The 17,571-nt window shown below is 45.7% G+C and overlaps 1 protein-coding gene across 1 annotated transcript; it reads right to left on the minus strand.

The window, feature by feature from the left end:
• Positions 1–9,010: 9,010 nt before the first annotated feature.
• On the minus strand, positions 9,011–17,206 carry LOC115153478 (probable E3 ubiquitin-protein ligase TRIM8). Its single transcript, XM_029698955.1, has 6 exons — positions 17,156–17,206; positions 14,389–15,024; positions 12,758–12,853; positions 12,379–12,644; positions 12,007–12,122; positions 9,011–11,879 (listed from the first exon to the last, which is right to left on the minus strand). The coding sequence occupies exons 1-6, from the start codon at positions 17,189–17,191 to the stop codon at positions 11,215–11,217; spliced, it is 1,815 nt and encodes a 604-aa protein (XP_029554815.1). The 5' UTR covers positions 17,192–17,206; the 3' UTR covers positions 9,011–11,214.
• Between the last annotated feature and the right edge of the window lie 365 nt (positions 17,207–17,571).

Raw genomic sequence — 17,571 nt, forward strand, 5'->3', positions numbered from 1 at the left:
CCCAAAAAACAGCCCTGCCACAAAAGGACCAGCTGACATGTCAGTGATTCTCTCGTTAACACAGGTGTGAGTGTTGACGAGGACAAGGCTGGAGATCACTGTCATGCTGATTGAGTTCGAATAACAGACTGGAAGCTTCAAAAGGAGGGTGGTGCTTGGAATCATTGTTCTTCCGCTGTCAAACACGGTTAACTGCAAGGAAACATGTTCCGTCATCCTTGCTTTGCACAAAAAGGGCTTCACAGGCAAGGATATTGCTGCCAGTAAGATTGCACCAAAATCAACCATTTATTAGATCATCAAGAACTTCAAGGAGAGCGGTTCAATTGTTGTGAAGAAGGCTTCAGGGCGCCCAAGAAAGTCCAGCAAGCGCCAGGTCCGTCTCCTAAAGTTGATTCAGCTGCGGGATCGGGGCACCACCAGTACAGAGCTTGCTCAGGAAAGGCAGCAGGCAGGTGTGAGTGCATCTGCACACACAGTGAGGCGAAGACTTTTGGAGGATGGCCTGGTGTCAAGAAGGGCAGCAAAGAAGCCACTTCTCTCCAGGAAAAACATCAGGGACAGACTGATATTCTGCAAAAGGTACAGGGATTGGACTGCTAAGGACTGGGGTAAAGTAATTTTCTTTGATGAAACCCCTTTTCGATTGTTTGGGGCATCCGGAAAAAAGCTTGTCCGGAGAAGACAAGGTGAGCGCTACCATCAGTCTGGTGTCATGCCAACAGTAAAGCATCCTGAGACCATTCATGTTTGGGGTTGCTTCTCAGCCAAGGGAGTGGGCTCACTCACAATTTTGCCTAAGAACACAGCCATGAATAAAGAATGGTACTACACATCCTCCGAGAGCAACTTCTCCCAACCATCCATGAACAGTTTGGTGACAAACGATGCCTTTTCCAGCATGATGGAGCACCTTGTCATAAGGCAAAAGTGATAACTAAGTGGCTCGGGGAACAAAACATTGATATTTTGGGTCCATGGCCAGGAAGCTCCCCAGACCTTAATCCCATTGAGAATTTGTGGTCAATCCTCAAGAGGCGGGTGGACAAACACAAACTCACAAATTCTGACAAACTCTATGCGAGAATGGGCTGCCATCAGTCAGGATGTGGCCCAGAAGTTAATTGACAGCATGCCAGGGCGGATTGCAGAGGACTTGAAAAAAAGGTCAACACTGCAAATATTGACTCTTTGCATCAACTTCATGTAATTGTCAATAAAAGCCTTTGACACTTATGAAATGCTTGTAATTATACTTCAGTTTTCCATAGTAACATCTGACAAAAATATCTAGACACTGAAGCAGCAAACTTTGTGAAAATTAATATTTCTGTCATTCTCAACTTTTGGCCATGACTGTATACTCCTCTGTAAACTGGTCATCACTGTTTACCCGTCGCAAGACACACTGTTGATGCTTATTTTTTTTTTAAACTCTTAGGCCTCACTCCCCCCTATGTGAGATATTTACTGCAGCCCCCATCCTCCACATACAAACAACACCCGTCAGACACATTCTGTTAAATGTCCCCAAAGCACACACATCCCTGGGTCTTTTCAGTTCGCTGCAGCTAGCGACTGGAACAAGCTGCATCAAACACTCAAACTGGACAGTTTTAGCTCTTCATTCAAAGTCTCAATCATGGACACTCTTACTGGCAGTTGTGGCTGCTTTGCTTGATGTATTGCTGTCTTTACCTTCTTGCCCTTTGTGCTGTTGTCTGTGCCCAATAATGTTTGTACCATGTTGAGCTGCTGCCATGTTGTTGTTGTTGTTGCTACCATGCTGTGTTGTCATGTGCTGCTGCCTTGCTATGTTGTCTTAGGTCTCTCTTTATGTAGTGTTGTGTTGCCTCTCTTGTCGTGATGTGTGTTTTGTCCTATATTTTATTTATTTTATTTACCGCAGGAGGTGTTTTGGTAGGCCGTCATTGTAGATAAGAATTTGTTCTTGCCTAGTTAAATAAACATTTTTTTAAGACATATTTGGGCACAGAGCAGCAGTTTTTATCTCTATCAAATCATTTATGGGTAACAATTAAGTACACTACATGACCAAAACTATGTGGACACCTGCTCGTTGAACGTCTCATTCCAAAATCATTGGCATTAATGTGGAGTTGGTCTCCACTTTGCTGCTTTAACAGCCTCCACTCTTCTGGGAAGGCTTTCCACTAGATGTTGGAACGTTGCTGTGGGGACATGCTTCCATTCAGCCACGAGCATTAGTGAGGTCGGCACAGATGTTGGACGATTAGGCCTGGCTCGCAGTCGGCGTTCCAATTCATCCCAAAAGTGTTTGGTGGGGTTGAGGTCAGGGCTTTATGCAGGCCAGTCAAGTTCTTCCACACTGATCTTGACAAACCGTTTCTTTATGGACCTTGCTTTGTGCACAGGGGCATTGTCATGCTGAAACAGGAAAGGGCCTTCCCCAAACTGTTGCCACAAAGTTGAAAGCACAGAATAGTCTAGAATGTAATTGTATGCTGTATCGTTAAGATTTCCCTTCACTGGAACTAAGGGGCCTAGCGCGAACCATGAAAAACACCCCCAGACCATTATGCCTTCTCCACCAAACTTTACAGTTAGCACTATGTATTGGGGCAGGTAGGGCTCTCCTGGCATCTGCCAAACCTAGATTCGTCTGTCTGACTGCCAGATGGTGAAGCGTGATTCCCCACTCCAGAGAACGCGTTTCCACTGCTCCAGAGTCCAATAGCGGCGAGCTTTACCCCACTCCAGCCGACGCTTGGTATTGCGCATGGTGATCTTAGGCTTATGTGTGGCTGCTTGGCCATGGACACCCATTTCATGAAGCTCCCGACGAACAGTTATTGTGCTGAAATTGCTTCCAGAGGCAGTTTGGAACTCTGTAGTGAGTGTTGCAACTGAGGACAGATGATTTTTACTTGCTTCAGCATTTGGCGGTCCCGTTCAGTGAGCTTGTGTGGCCTACCACTTCTCGACTGAGCCATTGTTGCTCCTAGACGGTTCCACTTCACATTAACAGCACTTACAGTTGATCAGGGCAGCTCTAGCAGGGCATATATTTGACGAACAGAGTTGTTGGAAAGGTGGCATCCTATGACAGTGCCATGTTGAAATTCACTGAGCTCTCAGTAAGGCCATTTCACTGCCAATGTTGTGTGCTGAATTTTATTTTTTACCTGTCAGCAATGGGTGTGGCTGAAATAGTCGAATCCACTAATTTGAAGGGATGTCCACATACTTTTGCATAGATCAATTTCTCAAGTGAGAATTTTCTGGGAATTTTCTGAGTGGGCAGCAGAAAACAAAAAATTAGCTGTTATTGGCAGAAAGATTTGGATCTCTATTTCTTATTGGTCTATTAACTAATTTACTGCCTGGGGATGTCACCAGGCAGGCAAAAACTCCATCCCACCCTAACAGGCTGACATTTCAGGCAGTCTTTCAAACAGCTTACACTAAAAAGGCATCATGATAATTTTCACTATTTCACAGTATTATTCCAGCCTCCTGAGTGGCGCAGCGGTCTAAGGCACTGCATCTCAGTGCTTGAGGCGTCATTACAGACACCCTGGTTTGAATCCAGGCTGTATCACAACCGGCCGTGATTGGGAGTTCCCAAAGGGCGACGCACAATTAGCTCAGCATCATCCAGGTTCGACTAGTGTAGGCCGTTATTGTAAATAAGAACTTGTTCTTAACTGACTTCCCTAGTTAAATAAAGGATACATTTAAAAATGTATAGTGTGAAAATAGATATAAAATACAGGACAATCTGGGCCTTTAAGGCCTGTTATCTTCAACAATCTGAATGACTAAGTTCTGTGGTTGGTTTTTCTGTGCATAAAAGTCGTGTGTGTGGGCAACATGAGGAGCCAGACAGAGGGGAGTGTGATGCCTATCTTTGAGGTGACAGGATTACTGCCTTTTTCTCCTCTTTAATCAAGAGAGAGAGAGAGAGAGAGAGAGAGAGAGAGAGAGAGAGAGAGAGAGAGAGAGAGAGAGACCAGCACGCTTCCTACCGGCCTCTTTCTCTTCAACCAATCACGTCTGAGTTGCGATGATTACAGATGAAACAGGAAACAGATTTCATATCCCACCAACAGATAGGACATAAGTGGGAGTTGTACAGAAGGTGGGGGAGACGTGGAGGGGAAAAGGATCATGAATTATAAGAATGTAAATCACTTTGGTTTGATTTATCTTAACATTTCATACTCTCAATACACCTAATACATCTTCCTACCTCACCCACCAAGCCCATGTCTTCCTGAGTCTATCTGCCCATGAGCGCTACAGATAATAGGGTTAGCATATCAAATTTTATTTGTCACATACACATGGTTAGCAGATGTTAATGCGAGTGTAGCAAAATGCTTGTGTTTCTAGTTCCGACAGTGCAGTAATATCTAACAAGTAATCTAACAATTCCACAACAACTACCTAATACACACATCTACAGGGGTGAATGAGAATATGTACATGTAAGTATATGGATGAGCGATGGCCGAGCGGCATAGGCATGGTGCAATAGATGGTATAACATACAGTATATACATGTGATATGAGTAATGTAAGATATGTAAACATTATTAAAGTGGCATTATTTAGAGTGCAATTGTTTAAAGTGACTAGTGATCCATTTATTAAAGTGGCAAGTGATTGGGCCTCAATGCAGGCAGCAGCCTCTCTGAATTAGTGATTGCTGTTTAGCAGTCAGATGGCCTATCCCAGCTTTGATGCACCTGTACTAACCTCGCCTTCTGGATCGTAGAGGTGTGAACAGGTAGTGGCTCGGGTGGTTGATGTCCTTGATGATCTTTTTGGCCTTCCTGTGACATCGAGTGCTGTAGGTGTCATGGAAGGCAGGTAGTTTGCCCCCGGTGATGCGTTGTGCAGACCGTACCACCCTCTGGAGAACCTTGTGGTTGAGGGTGGTGCAGTTGCCGTACCAGGCTGTGATACAGCCCGACAAGATGCTCTCAATTGCGCATCTGTAAAAGTTTGTCAGGGTTTTGGGTGACAAGCCAAATGTCTTCTGCCTCCTGAGGTTGAAAAGGCGCTGTTGCTCCTTCTTCACCACACTGTCTGCGTGAGTGGACCATTTCAGTTTGTCCGTGATGTGTACGCCGAGGAACTTCAAACTTTCCACCTTCTCCACTGCTGTCCCTTCAATGTGGATAGAGGGGTGCTCCCTCTGCTGTTTCTTGAAGTCCACGATCATCTCCTTTGTTTTGTTGACATTGAGTGAGCGGTTGTTTTCCTGACACCACACTCCGAGGGCCCTCACCTCCTCCCTGTAGGCCATCTCGTCGTTGTTGGTAATCAAGCCCACTACTGTTGTGTCGTCCGCAAACTTGATGATTGAGTTGAAGGCGTGCATGGCCACGCAGTCATGGGTGAACAGGGATTACAGGAGGGGGCTGAGCACGCACCCTTGTGGGGCCCCAGTATTGAGGGTCAGCGAAGATGTTTCCTACCTTCACCACCTGGGGGCGGCCTGTCAAAGTCCAGGACCCAATTGCACAGGGCAGGGTTCAGACCCAGGGTCTCCAGCTTGATGATGAGCTTGGAGGGTACTATGGTGTTGAATGTTGAGCTGTAGTCAATGAACAGCATTCTTACATAGGTATTCCTCTTGTCCAGATGGGATAGGGCAGTGTGATGGCAATTGCATCATCTGTGGACCTGTTGGGGCGATATGCAAACTGAGGTGGGTCTAGGGTGGCCGGTAAGGTGGAGGTGATATGATCCTTGCCTATTCTCTCAAAGCACTTCATGACAGAAGTGAGTGTTGCAGGGCGGTAGTCATTTAGTTCAGTTATTTTTGCCTTCTTGGGTACAGGAACAATGGTAGCCATCTTGAAGCATGTGGGGACAACAGACTGGAATAGGGAGCGATTAAATATGTCCGTAAATACACCAGCCAGCTGGTCTGCACATGCTTTGAGGACATGGCTAGGTTGCCATCTGGGCCAGCAGCCTTGCGAGGGTTAACACGTTTAAACGTTTTACTCACGTCAGCCACAGAGAAGGAGAGTGGAGGGGCGCAGTTCTTGTTAGCGGGCTGCGACGGTGGCACTGTATTATCCTCAAAGCGGGAAAAGAAGGTGTTTAGTTTGTCTGGAAGCGTAACGTCGGTGTCCGTGATGTAGCTGGATTTCTTTTTGTAGTCCGTGATTTCCTGTAGACCCTGCTACATACGTCTCGTGTCTGAGCCATTGAATTGCGACTCCACCTTGTCCTTGTACTGGCATTTTGCTTGTTTGATTGCCTTGCGCAGGGAATAGCTACACTGTTTATAATCAGACATATTCCCAGACCTCTTTCCATGGTTAAATGCGCTGGATCGCGCTGTCAGTTTTGCGAGAATGCCGCCATCCATCCACGGTTTCTGGTTAGGGTAGCTTTTAATAGTCACAGTGGGTACAACATCTCCAATGCACTTCTTAATAAACACACTCACCGAGTCAGCGTATAGGTCGATGTTGTTCTCTGAGGCTGACCAGAACATATTCCAGTCCTTGTGATCAAAACAATCTTGAAGCGTGGCTTCCGATTCTTCGGACCACCGTTGAATGATTCTCGTCACTGGTACATCCTGTTTGAGTTTCTGCCTATAAGACGGAAGGAGCAAGATGGCGTCATGGTCGGATTTGCCAAAGGGAGGGCGGAGGAGGGCTTTGTATGCATCGCGGAAGTTAGAGTAGCAGTGGTCGAGGGTATTGCGCATGCGCGTAGCGCAATCAATATGCTGGAAGAGTTTAGGTAGACTTGTTCTCAAATTTGCTTTGTTAAAAATCCTAGCTACAATAAATGCAGCCTCAGGATGTATGGTTTCCAGTTTGCATATAGTCCAGTGAAGTTCCTTGATGGCCGTCTTGGTGTCTGCTTGAGGGGGAATGTACACAGCTGTGACTATAACTGACGAGAATTCTCTTGGTAGGTAAAATGGCCGGCACTTGATTGTAAGGAATTCTAGATCAGCTGAGCAGAAGGACTTGAGTTCCTGTATGTTGTTATGATTACACCATGAGTCGTTAATCAAAGCATACACCCCCGCCCTTCCTTTTCCCAGAGGTGTTTATCTCTGTCGGCGCGATGCATGGAGAAGCCCGGTGGCTGAAACGATTCCGACAATGTATCCCGAGAGCCATGTTTCCGTGAAACAGAGAATGTTACAATCTCTGATGTCTTTCTGGAAGGCAACCCTTGGTCGAATTTCATCTACCTTGTTGTCAAGAGACTGGACATTGGCTAGTAGTATACTCGGGAGCGGTGTGCACGTCTGCGGAGCCTGGCCAGGTGGCCGCTTCGTCTGCTGCGTCGTTGTTTTGGATCGCCTACTGGAATTAGCTCCATTGTCCTGGGTGGTGGTCCGAACAGAGCATCCACTTCAGGAGTCGTATTCCTGGTCGTAATGTTGGTAAATTGACATTGCTCTTATATCCAATAGCTCTTCCCGGCTGTATGTAATAAGACTTAAGATTTCCCGAGGTAACAATGTAAGAAATAATACATTAAAAAAAATGGTGCATAGTTTTCTAAGAACTCGAAGCGAGGCGATCATCTCTGTCGGTGCTATGCTGGCTCGTTTATTAACAGAGTCATGTGATACTGTTTGTTGGCCAGGGTCGGCCTAAACTCCGTGCTTTGCTGCAGATTATCTGATCTACAATTCACCTCACTGTCCAAACCATCGTACATCAACTAGCTCTGGTCCAGGGCATTAAGTGCAGCTTGCTAATACGGAGCTCAGCGTTAGCAAGCCACACTAATGCCCTGGACCAGAGCTAGGTATCGACACGCTGATGATGGAGAGATTAGTGAACCTGCACATGCATGGCCTAGCTAGGAATATGGGTTTAAAGAAACGTATTAGTCAAGCCAAACCTTGTTGACGACGAGCAGATAGTAATGTCCTCCTCTCTTCACACATACACAAAATCTCCCCTATGCTAAAAGCTCATGATCTGTAATAGTTAGTACCAAAAAGAACATGTACTGTATCATGTATACCAGATATTTCTGAGTACCATTTAATGTGTAAACCAAACTATTTTCTGTCATGTAATACTGTGTATAGAAATATCATAAATGTGAAATGTATAAATAATGTATATGTAACAAAATAGCTGTAAAGAACTCAAATGTAAAACAAAGTTACTGTTATCATCCAAAGGAGAATCAGCTAGCTTGCGGATGGGCTAATAAAAATAATACAAAAATAAAAACTCTCTGACACAAGCACACACTCTAATAGTGGATCATCCCTGCTAGCTGAAGAGGATTGAGGTCCAAAGTGCTAGGTGGCAGAAAGCTTTAAAGCTACAGCTTAGTCAGCCTGAAACACACCCACCCTGATAGACAGATTCCTCTCTCTCTTTCTCAGGATGTGCCTCCACTACCCATGAAGTTTCCACTGCAATAAAAACCTACTGATGTTAGTATGTAGTTCTGTTGGTGGGCGAAGTGGGTGGATCTCAGTTTCTCTTTCGGTAATTTCTCTGGTTAACAGACAACTGTATGGGTGAGGGAGCGGACAGCCAACCCAAGATTCTGACCCAGATTCAGGCGCCTGGCTCTCCACAGACCAACCTTGCCTCAGAGATAAGATGACTTCTCCAACCAGTTTGTTTAGTGGAGCTCAGCTTTCTTTATAACCTATCCTCAAGGTTTTACCAACTTCCCCACCCCTGACTCCACCAGAGACAGAGCTGAATGACTTTGATCCAGTGTGTGAGATGGAGGGAAAGAGGCTCCCACCCCCGACTCATCACTACAGAGAAAGAGCAGCACAACTTTGACTGCATGTCTACCATCCCTGACCACAGGGTCTTCTGGGAGTTTCACTCAGACGAACACCCAGGTGTGGTGGTTGTATTCTTATGGGAGTCTCCTCTTCAACCCACCACATACCAAGCAATGATGTTTACAGGGCACTCTAATTTTTGGCACAGTAAAGCATTTTCTCTTCTTTTGATTCTATACTCGGATTTGAAATCAAACAATGACTATGAGGTTAAAGTGCAGACTGTCAGCTTTAATGAGTGTATTTTCATGCATATTGGGTGAACCTATTAGAAATTACATCACTGTTAGTACATAGTCACCCCCATTTTGGGGGAGCAAAAGTATTGGGACAAATTCACATATGTGTATTAAAGTAGTGAAAAGTTAAGTATTTGGTCCCATATTCATAGCACACAATGACTACATCAAGCTTGTGACTCTACACATTTGTTGGATGCATTTGCTGTTTGTTTTGGTTGTTTAGTGCCCAAAAGAAATGAACGGTAAATCATGTAGTCATTTTGGGGTGACTTAATGTAAATAAGAATAGAATATGTTTAAACATTATACATGAACGTGGATGCTACCATGATGGATAACCCTGAATGAACCGTGATTAATGACTGAGAAAGTTAGACACACAAATATCATAAAAATGCTCACCACCTGTTATTGTAATGGTGGGAGGTTATTACGTCTTGGGGGTATGATATTTGTGCGTCTAACTTTCTCACTCATTATTCACGATTCAGCCAGGATTATCCATCATCATCATCATCATGGTAGCATCCACATAAATGTAGAAGTGTAGTTCAGTATCAGTAAGAAACTATTTACTTGACAGATCTGAAAATAAAGTCTGACAAGAGAAAAGAGGAAGAGACTTGGGTTGTGATCAAGAAATGGAAGGAAGTAACTTAATTAAATGCCTTGATTTATTTGGAACCCTCCAATTGACGTCCTTTATTTTTCATTTCAAAATATTTACAAAAAAAAAAAAAAAAAGTTCGATTTTTTTTCTTCTTCTATTGGTCGACTGTTCTTGTAACAGTTCCTTTCCAGCATGTTTTTTAACCAATGCTGAAGTCAAACAGTCCAGTTTCTTAGAAAAAGTTCATGAAAAAAAACCCTCAACCATTACTTCCACTCATCTTTTTTTATTTCTTGGTTTTTTTAAATGTTTTATTCCAGAGTGCTTTATAAAACTCTTCCCCGCATGCTTACAGCTGCAAACAGGAAGCTGAGAGCGTGTGCTTGTTAAAAGGAAGTGACGTCACCCTGCAGGAAGTACATTATTAACGCATAGTCACCGTCACACTCCCAGATGCTTGAGTTGATTTGTTTGGTCTGTCCAGTACAGTCCAGGCCATGTAGTTGCTCGCCGAGCCACCATCCTGTCTACGAGTCCAATCGTCTTCAAGACAAACATGATACCTGCTCATATGGTATGATTACTCATATGCCATATGGGAATCACTCGTGTCATGATCCATATATTAATAATAATAAAATTAAAAAAGGAGCTCTCTCAGATGGAAGAATTCAATCCGATGGAAAGCCTGGCAGCACAACGGAAGGGGGTCAGATCCCCTCTCCGATGGGATTTGGATCAACGGGAATAAAGAAGGTCCATAATGAAGTAGGTTTACAGTTGCTCCTAAACCCTGATCTAGGGACAGTTTCTGCCATTTGACCCACTGATGTTTAAGGTAAGGACTGGGGGACAGGTAAGCTGATCCTGGACCTGTGTCTATAGGGAGGGTAAGCTAATCCTAGACCTGTCTACAGAGCAACTTCAACACAGAGAGAAATCCCAACACACCCCATCCCCCAAAGTGCATGGGAGGGGGTCCCAGCCGACACACAGAAGAGAACTTGGAAGAGCGAGTGTGTTCAAGCTGCACAGTACATCCCTGAACTCAGCAAGGAGAGGAGACAAAACCAGAGCTGTAACAGTAATAAACCATTGTTCTCTTTACAGTTATCAGACCATGTTCAATAAACATGGAAAATAATTATAACATAAGGCTATCGATCTCACTACGACGGGGAAGGAGATGTCGCTAAAACATTTCAGTTGAGCCAAAGTGCTTCAGCGTCAACAGTTTTTGCACAAAGACACGTATATCATCATACAGTACACTGTGTCTGTCTGACAGAGACAACGAATGCATGTCAACCCTGCCCCCGAGAGTGCTTGTAAGTGCATCTATACGAGTCGTAACATGGTGCTTAGCAGAGGACTGTCCGTATAATATGTAGAAGTGAACGTCTGTGTGTACCTGTATGTATGTATGTATGTATGTATGCATGTATGTATGCATGTATGTCTACATGTGTAGACGTGTTTATTTAACTAGTAGCGTAGTGCTTAGTAGAGAGCTGTTTGCCTGTAGAAGTATGTGTGTGTATAGATAAATGTATGTATGTGTGTTAACTGGTGACATAGTGCTTGGTGGAGGGCTGCCCATACAGGCCATAGAAGTCTGTGTGTCTGTGAGTCTGCTGTGCATCTATCCAGTCTCTGACAGCCAGCCCTTGCATGGCCGGAGCTCCAGAGGCCAGGCCAGGGGGAGGGGGGTAGTCCTGGGTGCTTACCCAGGGAAAGGAGCCTGAACGTGGGTAGGGAGGGTGGCCGCGGTGGCCCGACACAGAGGGTACCCCAGAGCAGTAGCAGTTATCCATGGTACACACCAGGATCTTACGCCCGCCATACTGGGGGAGCACTGCCTGTTGAGAAGTATGGGAGGAGCTACCGCCAGCAGGGGGGAAGTGGGAGGGACTGAACACAGACCCTGAATGGTGATTTGTTAGAGAGCCACTTCCACTTCCTGTTCCGCCATTTTCGTTCATGTGGGAGGGGCCACAGGGAACCAGAGGCTGCTGATTGGAGGATTGGCCCTCCCCGGGGGCAGAGTTTGGGCCTAGGTAGGGCTGCTTGGATGAGGAGTCCTTGAACCCGGAAGCAGATGTTTTCCCGGCACTTCCGTTGCTTTCTGGGAACGCAGAGGAGTGTTTGCGTTTCTCTGCCCCGGAGCCAAGGCCGCTGGGATACGCCTGGACGGACTGGAGGAACGAGGAGGGAGGGGCTAGGGGGGCTGGAGGGGGGAGGGAGAGAGAGGGGGATCAGACTTACAAAGCCAAATATGAATTCCCTTGATCTACCAACACAAACAAGCAGATACAGGAGTGAAGATTCTGTAAAGATGATTCTCTTGATCCTACCTTCCAGTGTTTTCCGTAGGCTCTTCTCTCTCTTGGAGAGTTCTGACAGGAACAGCTTAGAGTTGAGACTGCCCACCTTGTAGGGAGGGAGCGTACTTCCCACGCACGCTTGAGACCTGCAACACACAAATATGTATGTAACAAGCCTGGTATATTAGCTCTCCATTAAAACTATAGTTCCGGTTCGATCCCCGCGCATTTCTGCTCTGTCTCCCTGCTACATGTCTGATCCTGTCAAAAAGATATGTAAGGAGTTTGGAATTCTGTTCTAAATAAATAAAATAGTAATGTGTAGAAGGACAATTGTAACATGACTACAGTTGTAATGTGTGCAATAAGCCATGTCTGTAAGTGCCTTTTTGTATCTCTCACCTCTCCATGAGGATCTTGACAGGTTTAGTATTCTTCATGAAGCCCAGCTCCTCAGCCTTGCCGAAGGCCGTGTGGACCGAGCTGAGCAGCTTCTGGGCCTCGTGTCTCTGTTCTCCCAGAGCTAGGACCTGGCCCGCGTTCTCCTGGCAGAACCTAGAACGCGCCCGCTCTAGAACCTCCAGTGTTCGGGACAGGTCTTCTTCCAAGAAGTGCTGCATCCGCTGGTACTGCACACGCACCTCCTCTTTTAGCTCACACACTCTATCCTGTAGGAGGGAACACACCGTTACATACACACACACACCGCTGGTACACATGCATGGGTGTGTGCAGTCTGTGCTCACTGGCTGGGGTGTGGGAGAAAGAGTGTCAGACATACCTCCACCACACACTTGTCAGAGTCGAGTTTACAGAGCTGCTCATCGATGTCCTGAACTCTCTCCTCCACCCTCTCCTGCTGCCGCAATAGATTTTGCTGAGAGAGAGACAGAGAGACAGAGAGACAGAGAGACAGAGAGACAGAGAGACAGAGAGACAGAGAGACAGAGAGAGAGAGAGAGAAACGGTAACGTCATTCGTAGTTGGGTTCGATAACTCCTCATACATAGCTGAACAAATAAAATAAAATCACATGAGAAGAGAAACGCCATCAGGCCTCTAGTTGGCTGAGGCAGCCAATTTAGTCTCCATCTAACAAACAGTTTATCTGAGGGAGGGAGCTGTCATGGCAACCAATCGCTATTTCTGGTGAATGAGGAATGAGCGAGAGAGATACTCTTCTCTCCTCCTTTCTCAGAACACCACATGCACTAGGCCCACTCATGGTACTGTTGTCAAAACACTAATTATTCTGGGCTGGTGTTTTGGCCAAACCAGAGTGCCACGCCACAATTACACTTCCTGGGGGCAAATATTACAAGTATGGCAGGACACTGCTCTCATAGTATCTTCCTGCATGCCCACAGTAGTAGTGGTCTGTGACCTGAATGCTGATAGATTCAGGCTCAGAGCAGAAGCCTGGGGCAGTACCTCTCTGGATGGGGGATATTCAATACCTTTAAGGGGTACTGGGGGGGTGACTGATGGGTAGAAATGGCACATCTAACATTTTCCACCAGGACCCCCAGTGGAGAAGAGTGATATGGGGAGGTAGGACAATCATGCCCTGGGGAGGTGGGGTGGAGCTGGGGACCATGGTGGAGAGGTCATGGGAGCATCTCTACCCCCTCTGCCACCACCACAAGATGCACTTAAGCAGTAACACTGTCACAGTACATTAACTTCAGGCTCCCAGAGTCACTCATTACAAATGGAGATGGTAGTCAGCCACAGGGAAAAATCAGAGGACAGGAATTCACACTGTAGTTCATTATACAAGAACCTTCCTAACCCTTCCAATGTGGTTGATCTCTCTCCCCCCCCCCCCCCCAAACCCCACACACACACACAGAGAGAATAGGCTACAAACAAGCTAATGCACGCTGAGTATTAACAGAGCCATAAAACAGAGTAAGAAGCCAGAAGTAGTCACCAATATGAGTCAGGAGAAAAGCCTGTATGACTGACTAGCCCCTCATATCCCCAACCTGGGGATAGTTGGTCATTTTTAAACCAACCACAGCCTTCCTTTCTAGAACCCAGGAAATAAGAGAATCACAAGAAAACAAAAAGGAAACCATAAACAACCATTCCTTCTCTTCTACCACAGAACAGAGTGAAGAATCTCAATTCATTCCTCCCCCCCATTCTCCCGGCTGGTGGTCCCAGGCGAGGATGCACCTGTGCTGGGGAGATAAGGCTGGCTTAAACCCCTCATTGTTCCACCCCTCCAACACATTGTTTGTCACTCTCAACAGATGAGAATGGGGGTTGGATTGGATCACAATTGAAAAATGCATACACTCGAAGACTGACACTCCGACACACACACACACACACACACATACCCAATTTGAGGCGCTTTGTTCTTAAATCAAAGGAGTGTGTGTAAAAGACAGATTTTAGTCTTACCCGTATATCGTTGCGGCGTAGCTCCACGTCGGTGACTCCGTGTCCGTGACTGGGATGGCATCGTGTGAAGCAGCAGTACTGACACACGGCTGTCTGTTCTGCCTCACAGTGGTACAGTCTGTACTCGTCGTGCTGAGGACACGTCCAGGCCTTGACCGCCTCAGCCTCCACCAGCAGGTGTCCCAGGGCGGAGCAGGGCTGCTGCAGGTGTGTCTGGACGTGGCTCTGGCAACAGGGGGCGCTACAGCGCAGGCAAACCTTGACAGCCGGGAGCGGCGGGCCACGGCGGCACAGAATACACTGCAGCACCGGCGAGGCGGCCTTCTCTACAGACAACGCGTTGAACTTGTCCACGATGTTGGACAGCTTGTGGTTCTTCTCCAGAGCGGGCTTCTGGCTGTAGGCGTGGTTGCACTCGGGGCAGCGGACCAGGGAGGAGTCTTTAGCCCAGGCCTCGGAGATGCAGCCCCGGCAGAAGTTGTGCTTGCAGGGCAGCTGGATGGGCTCGGAGAAGACGTGCAGACAGATGGGGCAGATCAGCTCCTCTTCGAAACAGTTCCTCCACGTCTCGGACAGGTCGGAGGTCGCCATGTTGGAGGCCATTTTGGGAGCGGCGGACAGACACGCGACGAAGACCTTCTCACATGAAAAAGAATAACAATCCTATGGATTGACTATGGATGTCTAGCCATGAACTAAGCCCCTGACTATAGATCAAATGTCTTGAGGACTGAGGGAAGACCTATGATTCTGTATACAGAAAGTCCAGTATGTTAGTATGTTACTAGTCCTTTAGTGATATGTCTATTGTGCAACAAACTCAGCAATAAAGTGTTATTATTATCACTAGCACTTTAAACCAGTTTAGTCCAACCGACTGGTGAATGAATGTCCTCAGCTCTCAACTATTGCTTTAAATCCAGGCAACAGTGCACATCCTGTTTGTGCAGAGCAGGTAAACCTAGGCAGATTCCACAGCCACCAGGAAAGGCCTCAGGGAAACGACGAAAACACCCCGGTGATTACGACACACGGTCCGGGCTGACGTTATGCAAATTACCGTAAAGGGTTAGCAAGGCCTTCGTTTCTCTGAAATCACACGGTTAGGCAATAACCGGCTACTGTAACGGCTGACCAATGGTTCACTTTGTGCGTAGTACAGCCTAGGCCTAGTTCTCGCAGCTAAATTGTTCGTATTTCCAGCTACGGTATGATAGCAATAAAGGCACAGAGATCTACCAAGCAACACGGTTCAGACATTAAATCGGTCCAAATTAGGGTCGTTTGGACGGTTACATCACCGCCGAGCCGAATTTATTTCTATACAGCTGATGAAAGACGAACGCTCACCTTTTCCTCTCCCCTTCTGCGTAGCCCTTTACTTTAGCTTGACAAGCTAGCCTTGACTTCCTCGTCCGCTTATGTTTGTTTGTTCCTCAATCGATTGAGGGTCCAGAAATGAACATAAAGTAAAAGATTGCGTTGCCGAAATTATTCCTATACCTTCACCCTGAATAAAGCCATCTGTAAATCGATGAAGCTTGTCCAAGGTTGATACAACGCCGATGTTCCAAAGGGCACATTAATTGTGATTTTATCCTCTTCCAATAATACACCCGACTATTTTGGGTACGTTTACAATTAATACGATTACGCTCGTGACAGCTTTTTGGCACAAGGATGAAACAAAAATACAAGGATTGCAAATCAGATACATGTGACAAGTGTCCTTAGCCCTTCAATAAACATTGCACCACGTTGCGACGGACTTTGATCCTCACAATAGCGACATAATTACAGCCTATTTGTTTGATGTGTAACGTCGTCAGCTATAAAGCTTCCACAGGCAACACTCGCATATCTGTACACAAGGCCTAGACTTTTCTCACCAAATACTCTTTCTTCTTAGCTACGTGGGCCTAATAAAGACTTACTTGGTAAAAAGGTCCAACAATACTTCGTTAGAAGGCGATTTACTGCATAGTTTACGGTTTAACCGACTTCAGTTCATAAGCACAAAACAAAGGCCAGGGTTTTTAAGAATCCACTGGAATGTTGGCTTCTGTGGCGAGCCTTCCGATCATACACACAGACCGATCAAAACGTATCCAGGCCCAAAGATATGTCCTGGCTTCATTCCTTTGGTTTATCAGGGACGGATCATAACTATTATCAGTTTACGTTCAGCTAAAAACATTTCACTCCACTGACTTCGTAAGCTTAATGAAATCTTTTTAATTCTGAGAAGTCATCTCACCATTTTCTGTCGCTGCACAAACAAACAAGACTACGTTACAATATTTACGACTACCACGGTTTTACATATTATTACATATAAATGCACCAGTCTAATCTTAATTTAAAGGGGATGTCGCTATTCTGGCCTTGTTAAAGGTTGCGGTCATCAATCTTGCGCTCCTCATCAAAAAAAAAGAAGAAAGAATCCACCGAGGATATAGGGCCTCGGTTATTCCCAAAACTCGTTTGGTTTGCTAATCACACCGAAACAAAAAGATTCCGTCGCGTTCAAACACGCCTCGCCAGTTCTTTCGGGTTCAGCGGTGTATATGTGGCCATTTTTCGAGTCCTTCTGTCCGGTTGTTAATAGCCGAGTTGCCTTGATCATTCAAATCCAATCCGTCTCTGAATTCTAATTTGCGATCCTCGTTTTTAAATCTCTCTCTCCCTGTTTCTAACTAAGCGTCGGGGCAAGGAGGAATGCTAGCTAGATAGACTAGTCGTTCAATCGGGTTAAACATCGGCTCACCCCTCCTTCCGGCTGGTCCCGTTGCTCCTCTACCATCACGTGACCTGTCACACAACCTATGCGTGTCACGTTTTTAAAGGAAGGCGTTGATGAGCAAGAACTGGAGAGGAGCATATTCAAATATCTATTAAGAAATTACGATACGCTTTTATTTATTTTTCACAAGTATAGGAAAAAATGTGTTTATACTCAATGTTTCTCTCCACAGAAATCTTTAAAAGGCAATACATTTTTTGTACACGATTCAAAGATAAATCATTAAAAAAAATAAAAAATAGCCAATTAAATAAATAAATAAAATAAAATGGTATATGTCGCATACACATATTTAGCAGATGTTATTACAGGTGTAGTGGCCTTAGGCCTCACTCCCCCCTATCTGAGATATCTACTGCACCCCTCATCCTCCACATACA

The sequence above is a fragment of the Salmo trutta genome, chromosome 18 (assembly GCF_901001165.1).
Source record: "Salmo trutta chromosome 18, fSalTru1.1, whole genome shotgun sequence".
Lineage (NCBI taxonomy): Eukaryota > Metazoa > Chordata > Actinopteri > Salmoniformes > Salmonidae > Salmo > Salmo trutta.